This window comes from Ptychodera flava, chromosome 18 (genome assembly GCF_041260155.1).
Source record: "Ptychodera flava strain L36383 chromosome 18, AS_Pfla_20210202, whole genome shotgun sequence".
Taxonomy (NCBI): Eukaryota; Metazoa; Hemichordata; class Enteropneusta; family Ptychoderidae; genus Ptychodera; species Ptychodera flava.
The window spans coordinates 15,583,217-15,604,613 of record NC_091945.1 but is presented as its reverse complement, the minus strand read 5'-3'; the positions used below and the strand labels follow the sequence as shown (position 1 = coordinate 15,604,613).

At 39.1% G+C, this 21,397-nt stretch overlaps 1 protein-coding gene across 1 annotated transcript in view; it reads right to left on the bottom strand.

The window, feature by feature from the left end:
• Positions 1 to 2,216: 2,216 nt before the first annotated feature.
• LOC139116963 (heat shock cognate 71 kDa protein-like) overlaps positions 2,217 to 21,397 on the bottom strand; it is a 45,680-nt gene continuing 26,499 nt past the window's right edge. Inside the window, exons 6-8 of the mRNA XM_070679716.1 lie at positions 10,391 to 10,629; positions 5,683 to 5,845; positions 2,217 to 4,427 (exon numbers count right to left, since the gene is read on the bottom strand). Coding sequence (XP_070535817.1) covers positions 4,369 to 4,427; positions 5,683 to 5,845; positions 10,391 to 10,629 — 461 coding nt within the window. The 3' untranslated portion in view covers positions 2,217 to 4,368. The remainder of the gene's footprint in view (positions 4,428 to 5,682; positions 5,846 to 10,390; positions 10,630 to 21,397) is intronic.

Below are 21,397 nucleotides of genomic sequence, written 5' to 3'. Positions count from 1 at the left end.
TAAGTAAATTTTTATGTTTTTATTATTTGACCTTTACACATCCATGTATGTATATAAAACCTTAGACTTGCTCCAAATTTGTCAAAACATATAATAAATTGAAGGACTAAACATCAGCAGACCGTCGCACTTAGTGGTAGGTGGTTGCGTATATAGTTGGGTGAACGCCTCGGCCCAGAGACGCTTGGCCAGGCAGTTACTCAGCTGCCGAGCTATCCTCACCGCCGTAAGTTTCCTTCGCCACATTTTCCATTAGCTCGATTATGTTTTCAAAATTACGAATTCTTGTTTCTATTCGCATGATTTAGTCGAAATAGTCGTTCAAATTGACAACACAGCGAGTATGTCTGCGGAGTTTGTAACCATAACTATAGACCCTAGAGAAAAGGTCATTGCCATTACTGCTTCGGAATTGAAAGGCATACTAACGATTATAAAGGTTTTCAACAAGAAGTATATACACGCGACGTTCCCACTCATATATAGATAACCAGAACTAATGCATTTTATGTTGAAGTTCCATTGGTATTATTACAGACTAAGTTTTAATTTGCATTGAAGATTTATTTTGCATGAAGGTCGGTGAACGATACAAATTTTCCTTTGCCTTGAGTAAACTTCGTTGTCAGGTACATGGATTGTGACTGTGTCATTTTTAACACCTTATTTCCAAGGTCGTAACACCTTATTTCCACGGTCGTAAACAGCGAATTTGCGTCATTGACACCTAATCCCTAAATCAGAACCCTGGGGTGATTATATTGGGAAATATATAGCACTTTTATTTAATAATTGAGTAATAGATGCAGATTATGTAAATTTCATGTATCTGCCGCCCAATGTATTTTCCAATGAGAGAATATTTGTCTGCCGCCCAATGTATTTCCAATGAAAGAGTATTTGAATAACTTTTAGCCAATCAATAATCATTAGTCCATTAATGATTGGAAGGTTTTCAAATCAATCTACATAAAAATGCAACAATTCCCTTTAAAAAGTGATAACCTTACAAGTCGATTGGTATTCACATACTTTCAGAGTCTCTATACTCCTTTCAAGATCTCGTTCTATCGCTTTCGTGTACTCAAAGAACATGTCAGTTCAGACTGTACAGAACAAAGACCTGAGAATTTCGTTTGGTCGTCTTATTTTACGCGTTTGGCGACTGTACTGTACGGCGCAAGCAGAAACCGCTTTGCTTTCATGCTATGATACCAACAGCAAGAGTCTGACGAGAGAACAGTCGTGAAGTGAAGTGAAGAGAAGCTCAGTACTTGTGACAGAGCCGAGAATTTCTGGTGGAAACGAATTCGGCCAGAAATCCGGTAAATATACCCCAAAACTCTGCGAGATGCGTGCGGAGGACCTCGAAAGTGTTCGAGAAAGACCTGGTATACGTGTACCTAGCAGAAAACTACGGGATTTTAGTAAGTGGCTCGGCTTATGTGGTATTGTGGGCGATCCCTGCGTTCATGAAGAACTGACGTTTGCCAGAGTGAGGGCGTTCTCATTGACGTGCGCCCATGGGTAACTGTTCTCACATCGAACATTTTGAGAAATCAATGGGTGCAATGGCGCAATCTGAGAGGTATTTCAATTAATTTTGCACCAAAAATAGAGTACGCCCCTCTTTCTGTCCACATTTTGAGCAACCGCCTTGTAGCTTTCAGTTTTTGAGTGACCCCCGATTAGTCCGACCCCAGACCGTAAACAATGACGGCTCCCTTACACAAGGGGTTGAAATGATAACGTGAGCAACTGGAGTATTGCGGTCTTGTCATGAAAAATATGCACATTTTACAATTTTATCATACAACGCTGTTAACCAGAATGAGATCATATCTTGACACTACAAATGTACTCTGAGACTTAGTTTCCACTTCATATAGCATCAAGTCTGTTAAGCAAATATTGGACGACTTGTAGGTGTCCTCTGGATGTGTTTGGGAGGGAAAATGCTTATCTATAGGCTCTTCGGTAAAGAGGTTGTATATTGACGTAAACATTAAATGTTAGAGTGCCAACTTGGGCCTTGTATTTCTGAGACCTGCAAAGAAGAGATGTCCTCAAGGGGCTTGTTCTCTGATTTTGATTGTGTCAAGCTACCATGATATTTCAGTTCTCGCATTTGAATCCCAAAACACGTATACAGTGTTCCCGTTGTGTCCCTAAACCAATTTTTATCAAAAATAACAAGAAAACGACGACCAACCAGATTGTCCATCACATCATTATAACACTTTATTGCGAATCTAACTGTTATAAACAATGTTGCACCAAGCTATACAGTGGAATTGGAAACGGTCATGAAAACTCCTAAAATACAAAGTTAAAATCACTGTACGTGTAAAGTGAATGTGGAAATGCCTATACAGAGGTTATATATTTTATGCCAAATAGTCTTATCCTGTATTTTTAGTGTCAGTTTTGACATTTCAATAACTTGGGTTTGTCTTAAAACCTTTGCAACCGTCGTCTTCGGCAACATTCGTGGTTTTTGGATGAAGACGACGCGGTTATGTTAATAGTGCAGAGTTTATTCTGTGAGTTTATGCTACGTTCCAACGTTCTCATACATCACATGTGTCATCAAGTGCATGTCATTAGATACTCATTTTGCCTCATTTTGCTATGACTTTTTCTCGCAACGTGTCCGCCATTGTCTAATTTTGGGTCGACCAGAACAGAAGCCGTACAGTTTCTACGGTGCTGTAGGGAATTTAAAGTCGGAGGTAAAATATTTCGAAGTTTTCAAGCTGTCATAATATTTTCACCATGTTATTTGATCTCGTTGGCTTTCAGTAATCGGGCACACTGTTGCGCAATGGCGCAATACGCAACATTGCGCCAACTGACGCAGTGATTTTGCTACGTGTGATATTCTAGTTATGAACTGATTCGCATAATAAATGACATTCCATAATTTAGATAATACATGAATCAGCCAAATTTAATCTGGATTGTTCTGTGCATAGTTGCTATGCTTCAAGTTTGAGAGTGGGCATTTGACCGAGCGGTTCTGTCTGTTGCCTCTCCGCAAGGCGACTGGCTGCCGTATGTTGTCAGTTCAAACCCGATTGAAAACTAGCCGCATTTGAAAGTGGCTTATCATAATTAGCTCACTTCTATAATTTTGTATAAGTAGGCCTTGTATCAAAGCTTGACCAACGGAAATACTTCAAACATTATGAGCATAATCGCAAACTTCAGCATGAAGCATGTGCATTGTATAGTAAAAGCATGCTTTAATGAACATCTGTATACATTTACTACCTTTGCTTCAATCCATCTTTGTCTTATGTATTCTTATTGGCGCATGGTATTGACATGTCTTACTTTAACACTTAGAATGCTCCCTACCTATATCATCTTACCTTGTTTTTCCTCTTCACAGATTTCTACAGGGAGGATTACGATTACGTGACTATAAAATTCAAATCATAGAACACACTCACAAACACAAATAAAGGCAAACTTCAATTATCACACATCAAGTAATCATACCAGTTCCACCTTTGCTATTATAATATTTCAAAAGAACATCACTTGCAACTTGATACAATCAGTATTAAATCTTAACTATAACATTAAACTCCCAACCTAATGGATCACAGAGTGTGAAAATAAACAAACACTGTTCCAAGGTGTTCCTAAGTTTAACAAATCATGACATAATTTGATCATCGTTCAACAGTCATTCATCACCTGACATTGTAAATATTTTCTTTAAAAATAAAAGTATAATAATTACATAGACCGAGAACCATTAATATGTTTTACTATATTTCAGAGGTATTCCCACAGAAATTGATCTGCAAAATAAATCCATTTTTCTGATAACATTTCCTACCCATTTAATTAAAATATGTAAACAAAACATCAACTATTCCCACTTGTCCAGCTTAAATCTTACTTTGATTCACAGCAGGCTTCCCTAAGTCAACTTCAATGAAAAGCCCGGCCTGTCATTTATGCATTTTGCAAAGGTGATAACTACAAAATACAAACGTCGTCTAAAAACACAAAAACTATACTAGTTGCCTTTTTTCTCTTCACGTATTTCTGAAGACATTTATGACATTACCTCTAAAACTGAATATGAATTTAGACATTTATGACATTACCTCTAAAAGTGAATATGAATTTTAACAATTTTATAACACTTACACTGAAAAAAATAAGGGCATAATATGAAATACTATTCAACCCAGGTGAGTTTATGCTGAAGTGTTCTCCATAAAGCTTTATACCATAGGTCCCTTTTTGGTGATGAGTTTTTCTAATAACACATTTTGACAAAGCAGTGCCTTGCATTTAATCTTCCATTTTTCAACCATTGCTGCGTGGGCAACTTAAGTTTTACTTTGATCATTGCTCATGTTCTGCCTCTTTGACCAATCGCTCAATTTCATCTTTTGATAGACGACCTAGACAAACAGAGAGGTAAAGAAGTCCTCTGTTATAGTTTATACTACCATGATCCAGTTATATCACACTTATTGGATTCTTCTTCAGGAGAAGATTTCCCAGTTGTTTTCAATACAGAAGTTTATCTTTATCAACCCCCAAGTTCATTTTTCACCATCAGGTTTTAACCAGTGAATTTTAACAAAATGTTGAACTTTTGATGCCCCCCCCCCCCCGAAACAGAGATGATGTAAACATTATGGACTAAAGCTACCATAACAGACTGAGCCAAGTGGGTGAAAATACATATGGTTTTGACTTAAGGTAGTATATCGGGGGTCACCACGCAAAGTTTGGAACTAACTGCCAAACATTTCGCGATATTTGAAATTCATATTTTGGATTTTCGAAAAAGTAAGACATTGAAAGTTTTTCTTTCTTCAAGAGCTTTAAAATGAGCTTACAAAAGTGGTAGCTCAGAAAAGAACTGTAGAAATTTGAGAGTCGGAATATCTTTTTCCAAGGTGCGTTTTACCTTAATACCACTTTTACTGACTAATGGCAGATGGTGAAGAGACAGTGTCTAGCAGGAAAAGGGTTATAGGCGCAGTCCCCAATCCCTAGTTCTCTTAGTTCTTGTTGACAATGACAATCTTCACAGGTTTTGTCCTCTCTTTTATTTCAGAAGGCTTTAACAAGTGAATCACTTTGTTTTGTGAGATAGATGCATGTTTGGATATGTGTATGGCTGACTTCTTATACTCTACACTCATCCAAAAAGGTACCAAGACTAGGCAACATATCTGCCTTGTCAAAAGTAAATTCAGCCGAACCTTAGCCAGTGAAAAGGTCAAAGACAACCTGTAGGCATGATTGAAACTTCCAGAATAGATTGCATAAAAACACACAATTGTATAAAAATGCTTCCTGTCCCTTGCTAAATATATTTCGATCAAAGGAGTGCATTAACACCAATACATAGCATTGTTTTACTCATGCCCTTCAACTTGGATGGACTATTTGATGCCAACTCGCATGAAATCACTTTGTGAACCAGAACTGTTCGATAAGGTGAGTTCATGTAGATTACTCTTGTTCCAAGAAGGACATAATATTTTCACAGGGAAACTTTGTGTCTACCCCTGTGGTTGCTTGATATTATCACATTAAAATGTACAGATGAAACTGGTCGAGATGGTCTCTTCATTTGACCAGATTTGATGCCTGCCCTGACAAAGAGTAGACATAAGAAGGGCTACTCATGATTATCTTTACCTGTGTCATTGGTGATGGTGATTTTATTTTCTTTACCGGTGCTCTTGTCAATGGCAGACACGCTCAGGATACTGTTGGCATCAATGTCAAAGGTCACTTCTATCTGAGGCACACCACGAGGTGCAGGTGGTATGCCAGACAATTCAAATTTGCCCAGCACGATCTGAAAATAACAATAAACATGTATGGTGCTAGCACGAACGTCACTGCGAATGTTTTGAAAGGATTGGTTTTCAGATACAACAAATGTCCAAATGCTGGGAATAACTATATACAGTTTAAAGGGACAAAGTCGCTATCTTAATTTTGACCTTTTTCACTTTTTCACTGACCAAAATCCCGGTCAAATCAATAGGATACCCAAATGTGCCCACAGATCCCGGATTTCAAGGATATGTAAATAACCACCTTCTTTCTCTTTTCGGCAAGGTTCAATGTTCGTAAGGGCATCTGCGCAAATTGAACCAACTTCCATGTTTGAACTCCAGCTCATAACGAACATTGAAGTGATACTTCGCATACAACTTTACGTCAACCGTCAACATACAGCAAGAACGTGAGCGACCTGTGACCTACAGGCCGCAGCTTCATTACAATGGATATCGAGGAGCACACGCATAAACAAATGCACGTCTTACAAACTACTTAATGTAAAATAGTGAAAATACTGGACATTTGCTTGTAAGTTTGATTTGCATATGTATGCCATAGTGTATTATCCCTGTACCAAGTTTGTACCAAGTTTGAAAGGAATTGGTTCAGGCATGTCTGAGTTATCTGCGTGGATGTATTGACGTACAGACAGAAGGGTGAAGCTAGGGCTGGCTTGCAAATGGCTGTCGACTGTGAAAACAGCACCCGAGAAAAAAAAACATAGGGCCAAAACCCCTGTTGCTACTATAGACGTGGATGGTACAAGTATATACTAGATATAGTGAGTGCAGAGGTCCTTTGGCAATATTCTTATGGCAGAAGAATTAATTCAGTATGGTTCATACTTACAGACCTCTATATACACAGACGTTCAGCAATAGCCAGCATAGAAAACTGCCAACTTTACCTTTTAGTGTCCTTGCTATCTGTTTCTCACACCCATCTCTCTCTCACACAGGGTGGACAATTATACAGCAGGTAGCTTGGCAAAAAATCTTGAAATGTTAAATTTGATACTGATCAATACTGTTCAGTGTCACTTCTCTGTATGAACAACATGTATTGTAAGAGTCATCGAATTTGACAGAGTTACTGGATGTAATACTTTTTTATGGAGCTTGAACTCTACAATTCTAATACACCCGGCATGACGATCCGTTGGTTAAAACCCCTTTCATATAGATGTTTCAACAAATGGCCTTAAATCGTGCTACTGTGTTTGCACAGAGTTTGAACTTTCAACTGTTAGGTAAGTTCATTCTAACAACCAGTTTTCAATTTTGGTGATCAACAGTAAAAATTTGGTGGTCACAATTTGGAACTTTTTAAAATTTAATCACACATATGTAATGCATAGACAAAGCAGGCATAAAACGTGCAATATAAGCTGTCATGTAAACCAAATAAACTAATGAGAATGAAACTAGGAATAGCTTCACTAACGTTCAAATGTTGTTCATCACAGAAAAACACAAAGATTTCAATTATTTCCCAGTTGTGTGAGAAGTATGTGCAACATTAAATGTGGTGACTTGTTGGATTCAAATAAAAATTTACAACTACGTTATATTTTGAAATTTATTGTAAGCAAAATATAGGAAGTCAACATGGTCCAAGTAAGTTGAAAGTTGTGATGAAAAGAAGAAAACAACAGGTCGTTTGTACAATGATACATGTAAATTCAAACCTTGAAAGCAGCAAATTCTCTCTGTGTCACAGGATATGTAGTCAAAATTGTGGTTTATTCTTTTTGTGTTTTGGAGTGACCTGATATTATGATTAATTGCTCATCTTATAAATCCTTTGAAAGAGTTACACTTTGAGGGCCCCATACTGGGATGATTTACTTAATCAATGACCTGATAGCTGTGTTTATGTTAATGAACCACAATGATTAGATATAAGGCAAATATACTGTAGTCTATATTCACGGTTGGGTGCATCTTGCCTTATGGATCCAAATTATCCTAATCCGCGTTTGGGCTTCCTCCATGAAAGATTAGTGTAAGTTGGTCCATTAAATAAACCAGATGTGAACTGAATGTGCTCACGTGGTTTACATCAGGTCCATTACATAGTACTACGCATCAAAGAATAATCAGATATCTGTCAGATCATTATATGAAGCAGGTTTCATCAACTTTCTCACAGTCCTGTCGGAGTTAAATCACTAATTGCAAAACTTCATTTAATATGCAAATGACCTGTTTCCGTTGACACTGCTAAATTCTTCATGGGACAGATATGTGGCAGATCAACATCTGTAGCACGTTTCATCAAATTTAATGGTACAATTTCATAGTAATATCACTAATTACAAAGTGCATTGTATATACAAATGAACCCTTAATTAACTTGACACTGCTCAGTGCTTCAAATGACAATTAGACATTTATAAGATCAATATCTGTAGCAGGTTTCACTATAATTAGTGCCATAATTTCAGAGTTATATCGTTAATTACAAAGTTCATTAAATATGCAAATGAACCCTTAATTAACTTCACACTTCTAAATGCTTCACAACACAGTATGATATCTATCGGATCAGTATCTGCAGCAGATTTCATCAAATTTGGTGCTGTTATTTCAGAGTTATATGACTAATTACAAAACTTCATTATATGCAAATGAGCTATTTATTAACCTGACACTGCTCAGCCCTTCACGCGACAATTAGATATTTATAAGATCAATATCTGGAGCAGGTTTCACCAAATGTGGTGCCATAATTTCAGAGTTATATCACTAATCACAAAGTTCATTATATATGCAAATAAATCCTCAATTAACTTTACACTACTTAATGCTTCACAATACAGCCAGATATCTTTCGGATCAGTATCTGCAGCAGATTTAATCAAATGTGGTGCGGTTATTTCCGAGTTATATGCCTAATTACAAAACTTCATTAAATATGCAAATTGACTATTTATTAACTTGACACTGCCCAATTCTTCTCAGTAAATTGACATCCATCATCAAATTTGGTGCAGGAATTTCAGAGTTATATCACTAGTTACAAAAGTTCATTAAATGTGCAAATGAGAAGATAATTGACATGACACTCACAGTATCATCATAATGTTCTGAGATTGCCTTGTGTGAAAAGTATAATGAAATTTTGTGCAGTATTTCTTGATACATGTCGAACTGTTATTACTGTTCAGTAGGAAACTATTATACGAAAAAAAATGATATTTCATAACTTCATTAATATACAAGCCACACTAACCAAAATCTAATCACTCTTGCAATTAGCATATGGTACCTAGTACCTGTGTACCAAATCTTACTTGAATCCGGGCGTTTTTGAGTTATTGTGTAAACAGACAGACAGACACACACATGGGAAGACAGACAGACATCGCTATGACATTAGCTCACGTGTGTGAACACGTGAGCTAAAAACACAAAATAATCTCCGTAGTTTGAACAACGTATAAGGTTTAGGTCATCGTTTTTAAGGTACTTGTATATCGAACTGCAAAGCTATCAGACAAGCAGTTAGTTACTCACATTAAACCCCCGTAGATATAATCCAAAAATCTAGCAATATATTTATATAATGATTGAAATTTCAAAAGAAGACAAAAGACAGAAATGCCTCATGATCTCCTTAACACCTCAGTTAATCCCAATCCCTGGCCTTTTTGAAAAGGGGTTTAAGAGAAACCCTAGGAACCTGCATACCAAATATAAAAGCTATCAGATAAACAGTTTTTGAGAAAAACACGTTTTTGACCAAAAATGGCAAAAATTGCCAAAAATTACAAAAGTGAAGATTTCATCACAATTTCAATATATCACGATAAGATAAACACTAGCAACTGTATATTTGACCCAAAAATACAAAATTGCAGATTTCATCACAAATTCAATATATCACATAAAGTTAGTCTATAGGAATCTGTTTACTAAATATCAAAGCAATCAGACAAGTGATTTTTGAAAACAATTTTTTGATCAAAAATGGCAAAACTTGCCTCAAAAATACAAATTTTTTGATCAAAAATGGCAAAACTTGCCTCAAAAATACAAAATTGTAGATTTTATCATAATTTGAAAATATCATATTTTGATCATCCCTTTGAACCTGTATACCAAGTATCAAAGCTATAAGACAAATGGTTTTTGTAATAAAACATATGACCAAAAATGACAAAAATTGTCTTAAAAATACAAATTTTGCTTATTTCTACACAATATGAACAAATCTGAAATGGGTCATCCCTATGGACCTTTATACTAAATATCAAAGCTGTCTGACTAGCAGACAGCTGAAGAAGAAGAGTTTTGAAGATTTTTTGTCCAAAAATGACAAAAATTGCCTGAAAAATACAAATGTGCATTTTTCATCACAATTTGAAGAAATCTGAATAAGATCATAGCTAGGGACCTGTATACGAAATATCAAAGCTGTCTGACCATCTATCTTTTAAGTTCTGCATCATTGACAACTTAACACAGCTGTGAAAAAAAGTTGGGAAAATTCTTCAAAAAGAAAACAGAGGGTATGATTACTCTGACAGTCTTGTAGAATAATGTATACTCACATTGTCCTTGGTCATGGTACGTTCACCTTGAAAGACTTTGATAACCACACATGGCTGGTTGTCAGCGTATGTTGAGAAGACCTGCTCTTTTTTTGTTGGGATGGTTGTATTACGTTTGATTAGGCTTGTCATGACGCCCCCTTCCGTTTCAATACCAAGCGACAAGGGAACCACATCTAATAGCATTAGATCGCGTACCTCATCCGACTTGTCTCCAGAAAGAATGGCAGCCTGAACAGCTGTAGGTGTAACGGTACAGCTGTGAGTATCTCAGTACAAAAGTAATTCAAGGCATTCATGGCTGAGCACTTTCTCTGCAACAGCTTACCTTAAAAGGAAGGGGTTGGACGGCACAATGTAAGCTGCAACACTTAAATTTTACAATGTCCATCATGACAAAAATGTTTTAACTTTTGTCAATCGCTAACGTGGTAGCTTGGATGCAGTGTCGAACATTTGTCCTATGTGTTCCATACGACCATGCAAGGCAGTTCCGCCAACCCCCTTCCTTTAAATTGTCAGTTTTACACATAAATAAGACTGATTAAACACTTGGCCATTTCTCAAGGTTTTGATAAAGTTTAGGAAGTACTGTAAAATTTTAACATGTTACAAAAATAGCTTCAATGACACTTTGCACACATTTCCTTACAAGTGGTAAGCCAGAGTGAGTGTATGCATGATATATAATGGCTTTTATGGATCTTTAATATCTTGTGATATCCATAGTCAAGTGCATTCGAACAAGTTTTGATACACTGTCCATTGAAGTACCAATACCATGCAACGTAGTACATCATAATTAGTGGTACAATCTGCCATACCAATCTAAAGGTGTTCCTTTGCATAAACTAAGACTTAGGTATTGAGTAATAAATGGACATTCTTTAGAGCTTCCGCTGTTTACGATGCTGCCATTCCTACGTGATAATGGTATGTCCCAAACCGCCATCCAGTTAAATAAGCATATTGCAGTATCATAGACAAATAGGGAAACTTCCAAACACAAGCATATATATACCAAGAAGCCTGTGGCATCAGGTATGTACATCTGGTCTAGAGCCCTTCTAACAAAATTTAAAAGCAGCAAACCAGGGAATTCTATAGAAGCCATTACTTGACTTACACAGACAAACAATTCCACAAATATAAAAATGACCATGGCAAGAAACAAAATCCTTTCAAACCAAATTTCCGAGCATTTTTACATGCAAAGTTGTCATATTTACATCACCCTGGCCCAAATTACTAGATCTTTACCTGAAATTATTTTAACTGTGGTGAACTTTACTATTTCTTGACCTGACTTGGAATCTTTAACTGAGATACACTGCACAAATACACTCGGTGTGGCCCATTTGATATCCTTGGGGGGGGGGGGAATCTGGAAGATTGATGAGGTAGTATTATTTTTTTACCTGATCCTATGTAAATTAGTTTTTCCTGCTCTCCCACCTTTTCTTTTTCGTCAAGTCTTCTCTTGCTGATTTATTTGTCATTGACATTTGCTTGGAATCTGTTTTTTTCAAAAATCTTCCAGACCTCCTCCCCCCAGAAAATCAAATGGTCCACCCTTTAGTATGGACCATGTTTGCATAAAGAGATACAAAGGCCAAATGGCAGGAAGTATAAAATATATGAACTATTTGCAACCCTAATACTCTGAAACATTGAAAAAAATTATGGAATATATTTGCTGGAGACCAAACCAGCTAAAATCACCTTCAGCTTTGCTTTTTAATGATATTTTAGTGCATTTCAACACCAAATACAGTTTACCATATTAAATGCTTACTATATCATCACATTATGTACCCTAAGTTCCTGTAGATATTAAAATGGCCAAAACTAAGAAATCTTTTCACAATATTTATTAATTTTGTTCACATCAATACAATCTGAATAAGTTATGGTGCCCCTTAACTAAGTACCTTTGTAAACTGTACGACAGGAAATCTGCATTCATTTTGAATTATTCCTGTGATTGTGCAATTGTGTATCTTTGAATAAGTGGTACAAATCAAAGCCAAGTAGCTGTGGAAAATACTCGCATTCGATTACGATTGTGGTTAAATTGATTTACACTATTGAGAGGGGGTCAGCAAAACAGGTGGTTGATACATTTACATTCTAACGGAAAGCAGGTATGTGTATATGATTTACCCTACAACTACTACTAATAATAATAAAGAAGATTTATAACGCGCCTATTCTCACAGAGCTCTAGGAGCAGGGCTAGGGATCAGACATATCCTGAGTCCCTGTAGTCAGAGCTCGTACATAAAAACTAAGACTTACATAAGTGTGTTTTAAGAGCAGAACGACAAGAGATATTAAATTGTGCTGTTCCAATTACATGGTTTTCAAACACAGTGTAGATAGGTCGGCAGGAATATTTTTTCCAAAATATTTTTATTTTAAATGCATTTTTTAGGGGTTCAGGGCGGTCAAACACTGGCTACAACATTTCCAGAAAAATGTATTTTACATATAAAAGGAAAAATATAAAAGACATCCTCGTTCAATCAAAAATCAACTGCCAAGTAACGAAGACGTGATTTTACGGGTTTTTCTTTCCTATTTTTTACTTCCGTGTTTGCGTAGCTCTAAAAAGTTTAGGGTCGGCAGGTTAAAAAATAGCGTAGGTCTGGGTATCGGAACAGCACATTTTTGGCCTAATGATTGGGTGTGACGGAGATTGGCAGGTAGACTATATTCCAAATTGTTGGACCCGTGTAGGAAATGAAAAAGCGATGTTCAGTCCACACCATTGGTAAGGAGTGATTACTCTCAAGACTGTCTCTGATTGACTTAATTTTACCATCAAGGAAACCAAGAAATCGCTGTGGTAGCTCAATAACTGGAAATATTGTCAAGAGGAGTGGAGGCTTTTTTTCTTGCCAAGTAACGGATTTGTGATACTGAACAACTGCTTAATTGTTCGACTCTCACTGATCTTGCTGCTGTAGTGGTTGGTTTTTGTCATGTGGACAAGTTCAGTTACAAGTGTCTTTGCATTCTTGTAGATTTGTTTGTAAATTGTCAACCTTGTTTTACGCCATTGTCGCTCTGCACGTCGTCATTGCTGTTTTGCCGCCCTGAATTCATCCCTAACAGCATTATGAGGAACTTCTCTGAGACGTGAGCCTTTTTAGTTTCCACGGTGAATGTTTGTCCATAACTGACTGTAGGTGAGAGTGGAAATCAAGTGCTGTAAGACATTTTAAACTTGAGAGTGTATTATGAAGATCTTCTTTCAAAGCAGGGTGATTTATCATGCGAATGTTGCGTGTCATCTTGATGGTGGTTGACGGACGAGATAGCGTTGCATTCACATGGCTGATAACACATAGATGATTTTGTGTGATGGCGCTGGAAGCTGCAGTGGACTGTATCAAATCACTGTCGGTCCTATGGACCAACCAATCAAAAATGTGACCTTTGTTGTGGGTGAGGTCAGTGACAGACTGAGTGAGGTTGAACGTATATTGAGCAAATCCATGCTTCTTGTCATTATAGAACTACCAGGGCAGTGGTAATGGACATTGAAGTCACCAAGGATAATAGATGAGCCGGGAGTGTGTTACTTTACTCTAGGAGGTCTGGAAACTCGCTGAGAAAGATTGAGTCAGTAAGTTTGTTTTTACGGCTTGGTGGTGGGCGATATATACAAAAGAAGTGAAGAACTTAATGTGTTAACTTCAGGGAAATCTGAGCGAGTTCATTGGAAGAGTTGATGAATAGAAAGTTGCCTTTGAAGGAATTGCGGGAGCTGAATTTATCACTATAGATGACGGCAAGACCACAGCCTCGAGACGGACGTGGAAATAACTGTATGCAAAATCGTACAGGTGTAATATATCAGCCCATTTAGCTTTATCTCCTTGGTAAGGAACATGAGTTGCACTTTATAATCCATCAGGAACCTTGTAATTTCAGTTCGTTTCTCTGGTTTATTCACTGAATGAGCATTTAAGAGGGCTGATGTTAGTTGATTTGATGACTGAAAAGAAGAATGCTCGGTAGAAAATGAAGTGCGATTGTTGTTGTCTGTGAATGAATTCTGACTTCTTGAATTCAAGTGGCCAATGGGAGTGCTTTGTGTTGTGAGAACAGACATTGGTCTCTGTGTAAATCTGCTAGTTTTACAGGGGGTTGGTGGAAATTTGCATAATTTAAGGTCCTTGATTTTCTTCCAGATGTCGGGTTCAAGCATTGATTGTCTACTATTCATCATGAGCCTAAGTATTAATGCTAATTAGGGCAGATCTTGTGTAATGTAATGTGCCATAATTGCCAGGTGTAGACACTGACAGTTACATATGTACTACACCTCATGGAGACTCTTACAGTGTTCAAATCCAAAAGATTTCTCCTAGAAACAGCTCCTTCACACGGCGGTTATTGTTAAAAGCAGCAATCTGGTTGCTTTCTTGATGACTTCATAGAGATCTCAGCTTGGTTGCGGCAAAGCGTGAGCAGTATTAAGCTAGATATTGCTGTATAGGAAGAGACCTAAAGTGTGTGGGTGCTGCTGAAAGAGCGACCCTTATCTACTACAGCCATATGCGAGGGGTGCTGTCGAGTGACTCATCTTACTTGCTACAGTGATACTGAAGTAAGCTTTCCCGGTAGGTCAGGACGCAATGACGGACAGGAAAATTAAGACAGAGCCCATTATGATAACTCTGGCACAGCAGGCGGTTCAAGGGGAAAAGAATTGACTGAAAACCTTGTGCATCAAAAAGAAATTCTTCAGCTCAAATTGGATTTGTATAAACAAGAGCAGGCAAATCATGCAGAACGTTTAAAATTTGAACGGATGCGTATAAATGCAGAAAAAGAAAAGTGCGAACAAGAACTACAACCGGAAAGAGAAAGACGTGCACACAATTTAAAAAATTAGAGAAATGAGGTTAAAAGCAAAAGAAAAGTCGCATGACGTCGATCGTGCTTTCAATGATTGGACTGCTAAACTCCCTCCGTTCAAAGAAGATGACAATGTTGACGCACATTTGCATATATTCTAGAGGCTAGCTCGAACGTACAGTTGGCCCAAGAGGCATATTTTAGGTTGAAGGAAACAAATGTGCTCATACCGGCGCTGCTAGCGATCCCACTGAGCAGAAGAGAAGTTTCAAAAGTTTTAACAATTAACATAAGCAGCAAAAGGGTGAGGGAAAGAAGTCTGATAACTCATCCCAAGGCAGTGAGAAGTCAAAGTCCTCAGCTGCATGTTATACTTGTGGGAAAACTGGTCATATGGCAAAGACGAAGATTGTTGGCCATGTCAGAAGTCAGGATGACAAAGGCTATGACATTTGGGCTGAATTCGGTAATGAGTATATACTTGGAAGAAATACTTACGTTGGTTAATGTTTAGACGGTTAACCAGTGAGTATATTCAGAGGGACACGGGTTGTTGTCAAACTTTGGTAAAGCCAGAGGTTGTACAACAGTCTCACTATTTGCCTGGAGAGACATGCAATATTAGTTTTGCAGAGGAAACAGTGCACAGGGTGCCTGTTGTAAAAACCCACATTGAAAGTGAAATTTTCACTGGAGTTTTACGTATTGGGGTATGGAAAGGTATGTAACCTACAGATGTTCTGCTAGGTGAGGATGTGCTTGCCGTGCTGGATTGCCTTACGTTAGTGGTCACAGGACATCAAAAGAAAGAGCAAGACGAGTGCGAGGCTATGGTTAAGTGAAATGAAATGGCGTCTAGAGTGAGAGCAATAAGTGTCGAGGAATTGCCGACTCTCAGTGAAGCGGAACTAAGTGGTATTGACTTCGATGAGGAAGTAGAATCATCTGATGAATATAATAGCGCTTCAGAACATATTGACATGGTCAATGAAATCCAAGAGGTAAACAGGTCACGTGACAAACATGAAGATTCACTGGGTATCTCTAGCTTGTTTGATAAGGACAATTCAAACAATAGTGAAGTTGATGATGTAAACAGTGGGAGGGAGTGTAATGATACCTCCCATGATGCATCAGCCCTTGACGAACCGTTTCATGAGAATTCATCAGACCTGAGTGACACCAGTGATGACGAGGAAAGTGACGACTTCACTTCTAAAGTGTCCAAGAACATTTCCACTGGATTAAAATGTCAGCAGGAATATGCTGAAATATTAAGGTTAGATTTGTATAAGTTAAAACTTGATGCAAGTCAATCTTTGGAAAATCAGACAGGCTTTTTGTGGCATGAGAAATTATTGTATCATAAGTGGATTTCTTCACATAAGGTGCATGAACACTTTTGCATTCTATCATGACACTGAAAGATAATCACATGTACCTCCACATTGCTCACACAATACCGCAAAGTGTCAATGAATTGTATTACAGCACTGTGAAATCAATATCTATACAAAGTTTCATCAAATTTGATGAGTTGTTTCTGGCCATACCACTCTAATTAGGAAAGTTCAGTATTTTGTCGTGATGGGGTTTTATGATCAAGGTTCTTGTCTGACTTATATACAGAACTGCGAATGATACCAGTTCATGCTAAGAACACAAGCTTTATTACTGAACACGCCGTGAGATAAAAGGCGCCAACCGGAACACAACTGTAGCAATTACATATAAAGGCACCAAAGCGCATGCACCGAATGTAATAGAACACCAAAGGATAAACATTTTTTTTGGCGGGAGATTATAGTCCACAGTCATTGGATGAAAGTTACACATAGGCTCTGCTAAGTCCTATTAATAATGTTCAAATGATGTGTCATTTGTTCTCCGACATTCTCCCGGCGACGAAAGATAATCATGAAAACTTTCAATATGAATTATCAATAAATGATTCGTTTGAACAAAAAACTTAGAAATTTCAAAGAGTTAATTGACTCAACAGTTACAACAATTTATGAAAGTTCGGATATTCTCATCCTGGCTGCAATGGCTGCATCTCTGGACGGTCTTCCTGACTCGAACGGGTCATTGGTTTTCTCAGCAGAAATTTCTTGCCGATGGATGTCTTCCCGCTCGTTCACATCTTTGTCTTCAGATGATGATAATTCTTGAGAGGCTACCTAAAGAGGTATAACTTGTGTATAGGGCGGTTGGTGTGTCCCCTGGCGGTGGAGATTTCAGCTGATCGCACCAACTTGTCACGTCCATAAACAAGTCTCTTCACAGTCCCGAGCTGCCATTTCATCCTACGATCGATATCACTATGGATCAGTACCACATCACCCACTTTAATTAAAGAGAAATAGGTTGAGTTGTTGAACCAACGGTCCGAAACCTCTTCACATTCATCCTCATGGAATGAATAGTGTCTGTGTATATCTCAGATTGTACGTCTTTAATCCAGATCTGTTCAGCATGTCGTATCTCGTCCGGTGAGACTGCTCCTGACGGTATGTCTCTCTTTCGCTGCAGTCGAGATTTGAAACGAAATACATACGAAGTAACGCGGAATAGTTTGTCTAACGAGCTGAAACGAGTAATGTCCACCGCGTATTGTATGCCAACGTCAACTGCGGGGTGATTTCCGTGTTTGATGAGCCGATGTTCTCAGTGGATCGGCGAGAAAGATCCTCAACGTGTTGCATTTTATCGGCAACCACAGCATCGATTTGTGTGTGAGGCTCGATCATGAAGTCGTCCGTTGTAGCGATGTGGTGTACTGCGCTATCAAACAGTTCACAGATTGGCCAATCTCATTTTCTTTCAACCAAGTAGGGCCGTTCCACCATAGAGTAGAATTGGCTAGTTGATCAGAAGTAATGCCTCGAGTTAACAAATCAGCTGGGTTGTCAGCGGAGGGCAATATTTGTAGATGTGACGAAAACCATTGATCTCTCTGACGCGATTGCTTACGAAGATCGGCAGCTTCTTGACACTGTTGATCCAATACAACGCAATTTGACTGTCCGACCAGAGATACCGCTGTGTAATGTTTACCTTGCCGGAGAGAGCATTTATTACGAATTTGCTTAGTCGAGTGCCAATCAGGGCGGCCATCAGTTCTAACCGAGGCAGTGACAAATCGGACGTTGGGGCGACGCGTGCCTTGGCCATAACGATAGAAGTTTCACTTGAACTGCGGAGATAAACTACAGCTCCGTAGGCGGTAGTGCTGGCGTCAGTGAAAACATGAACTTCGCAGTCGTCGTCATCTTGATTCCCTGAGAAGTATTGGCGGTTTATTGTGTCGTCTTGCGTGTAGCATTCAAGTCCGCTGCGATCTGTATCCATTGAGAGTTCAATTCAGCATCGAGCGGTTCGTCCCAAGGGAGCCCGCGTTTCCATAGTGATTGCACAAAGAGTTTAGCTTTGATGTGAACTGGAGCTACGAAGCCCAGTGGGTCGTACAGTGTAGCGGAGGAACTGAGAACATCTCGTTTCGTTATCAATTCATTTGGAATAGGCTCGCTATTATTTTCTGAGTAGGTCATCGTGTCGCTTTCTGGTTCCCAACGCAGGCCGAGTACTGGTACATCATGGGTTCGTAGATATCGTCCTGTTTTGCGAGTTCACATAGTCGTTCACTATTGGACGTCCATGAGCGCAGCTTGAACCCACATGACTGCATGAGGTGGTTTGCGTCGTTGTAATATGACACGGCCTTCTCATCAGACTCTGCACCGTCTATCACATTGTCAACATAAATATTATGTTTAAGGTCATCAGCTGTCGGTATGGAGGCATTACTTTCCAAGTGGGTCTTGATTACAGCGTTGAGCATGAATGGGGAACAAGCCGCCCCAAACAGAACAGACTTGAATTGATAAACATCAAATGGACTTTCGGGATCACGAATGTCCGATAACCAAAGAAATTTGGTGTATTGACGCTAGTCTTCCTCTAGACGTATGTTTAAGAATGCCTTTTCAATGTCACTGACGAAAGCGACTCGGTTAGCGCGAAATCGTAGCAAAATGGCAGGTAAATCATTGATTAATGACGGCCCAGTTTGAAGACAGTCGTTTAGACTTGCCGAGTCAGCATTTTGTTTGCTACTGCAGTCGTATACAATACGTATTGGAGTGGTAACTGAGTCCTTCTTGACAGCTCGATGCGGCAAATAATGTCCTTCAGTTTTGTTGTCATCTTGAATCTTCTCGACGAAGTCTCGGCGCAGTTGATCGGCGATGATATCGTCATATCTCTTCTTTAAGTCAGGGGTCAAACGGCGAACCATAGCGCGCGTGCGATTTTCAGTTGCCGCATAGTTTGAAGGCAGTGGCGGATGATCAGTTTTCCATGGTAAACGGGCAATGTATTTACCATTTTCAACACGTAGATGAGTGTCCCGATATGTTTCGAAGTCGGTATTTCATCATTTTGCGAGTCTGCCTTCACTCCGATGAGCTCTAAATTCCACCAGTTTCGTATGTCATCGTCGGTGTGTGTTTCTATGTTCACGTGGTGAATATTAATGTCAGAGTCCAATTTCCCACGCTTTCCAGTAGGACCGGACAACAAGTAGCCGAACTTAGATGATATTGCAGTTGGACCTGCCCCGCGCACGATATGGTTTCCAACAAAGTTCCAATATTGATCAGCTCCGATGAGTACATCAATTTCCATAGTTTTAACATTGGAAACAGGGTGGGCAAGCTTCAATCCCGTAGATGGTCTGAGTTGAGTATTTCTGCTGACACGTGGTTGAATAGGTTGGACGAAATCTCGGGAATTATCAGGGCGTTGACAGTACTGGTATGCCCATTCTGTTCGTGCAAAGTTACCATTGCACTTTTCATGGAATGAATTTGTTTCGAATTGTCCCCGAATGTTGACAGGCTCACGTTCTCATGAGTGTCCGATTTCAAGTTGAGTTTGTCAGCAAATCGCTGCGTGATAAAAGTTCTGTTGGACCCATCGTCGAACAGCACGGTAGGGTTGATAGGTTTCCTATCGCCGACCGACATAGGAATGACTGCCGTCTTGAGGAGAACCGATCCGTTGGGTGTAGATTTCCCCTTTGTGTCGTCTGTCTTCGCCTATGCCACATGAACTTCAGAAGTTCCCTTTTTCTCAGACGTTGTAGCTGATTTGGTGTCATGTAGGGTAGAGTGATGTTTACGCTTGCAGATCTTGCAAGTGTAACGCTCACGCGATACTTTCCAAGGCAATTGTAACAGAGACGATCGCGTTTGACAATGTCTAAGCGACGTTTCGGGTCGGTGACAACTTGGCAATCACTTGTGTAGTGATTTCCCTTACAAAACACGCATGTTTTGATTCTCAAAGGCTTTGTTGTGCGCGTAGATGCGGCCCTAGTATGAAATGAAGCGGTCATATTAGGCTGTGTTGCTGTGTCCGCAACCGATAACTCATCGAGTGGAACTCCGGCTTGAATGGCGTCGATTTCCCGTAGGATGGCTTTGCGCAACTCTGGTAAAGTCCAAGCCTTGTTTCCGTGATCTCTTGCAATCTGTTTCCGAATATTGTTAGGTAGTTTATCTCGAATCATGGGAATGAGAAGTTCTCCGTAAGCGTTCTCTTCTTTGCCAAGTGATTGTAAACCGCGAATATGACTTTCTAATGTGTCATAAAACAATCTCAGACTGTTAATGTCACTCGTAGGTTGAGGAATCTGCCACAGTGCAGTCATGTGCGCATCGATGATCAAATGATTCTGTCCGTAGCGTTCGATGAGTAGCTCTAAAGCATGGTCGTAGTTGGAGTTTGTCAAGGCGAGACCGCTAATCGTACGGGCAGCTTCATCAGTTAAAACGCTGCGTAAGTATGTGAACTTTTGAATGTTCTCGAGGTTCTTATCATTATGGATGGACGATTTGAAAGTGTCGTAGAAACTCACCCACTCGAGTACGTTTCCTGAGAAAGTTTTCAGCTGTAGTTTCGGTAATGCGACCGTTTTCTTCGATGTGTCTTGAGTAGCGGTGTCGGAGTTCGCCGATGGGCCAATCGCATTGTTCGGTTTGTTGTTTTTGATGAAATCAGTGATCTTGTCGTTTCTCTCGAATATCTCGGACATGTAGTCGCCGGATTCTTGGCTCGCAGCATCGTAGCTGGCTT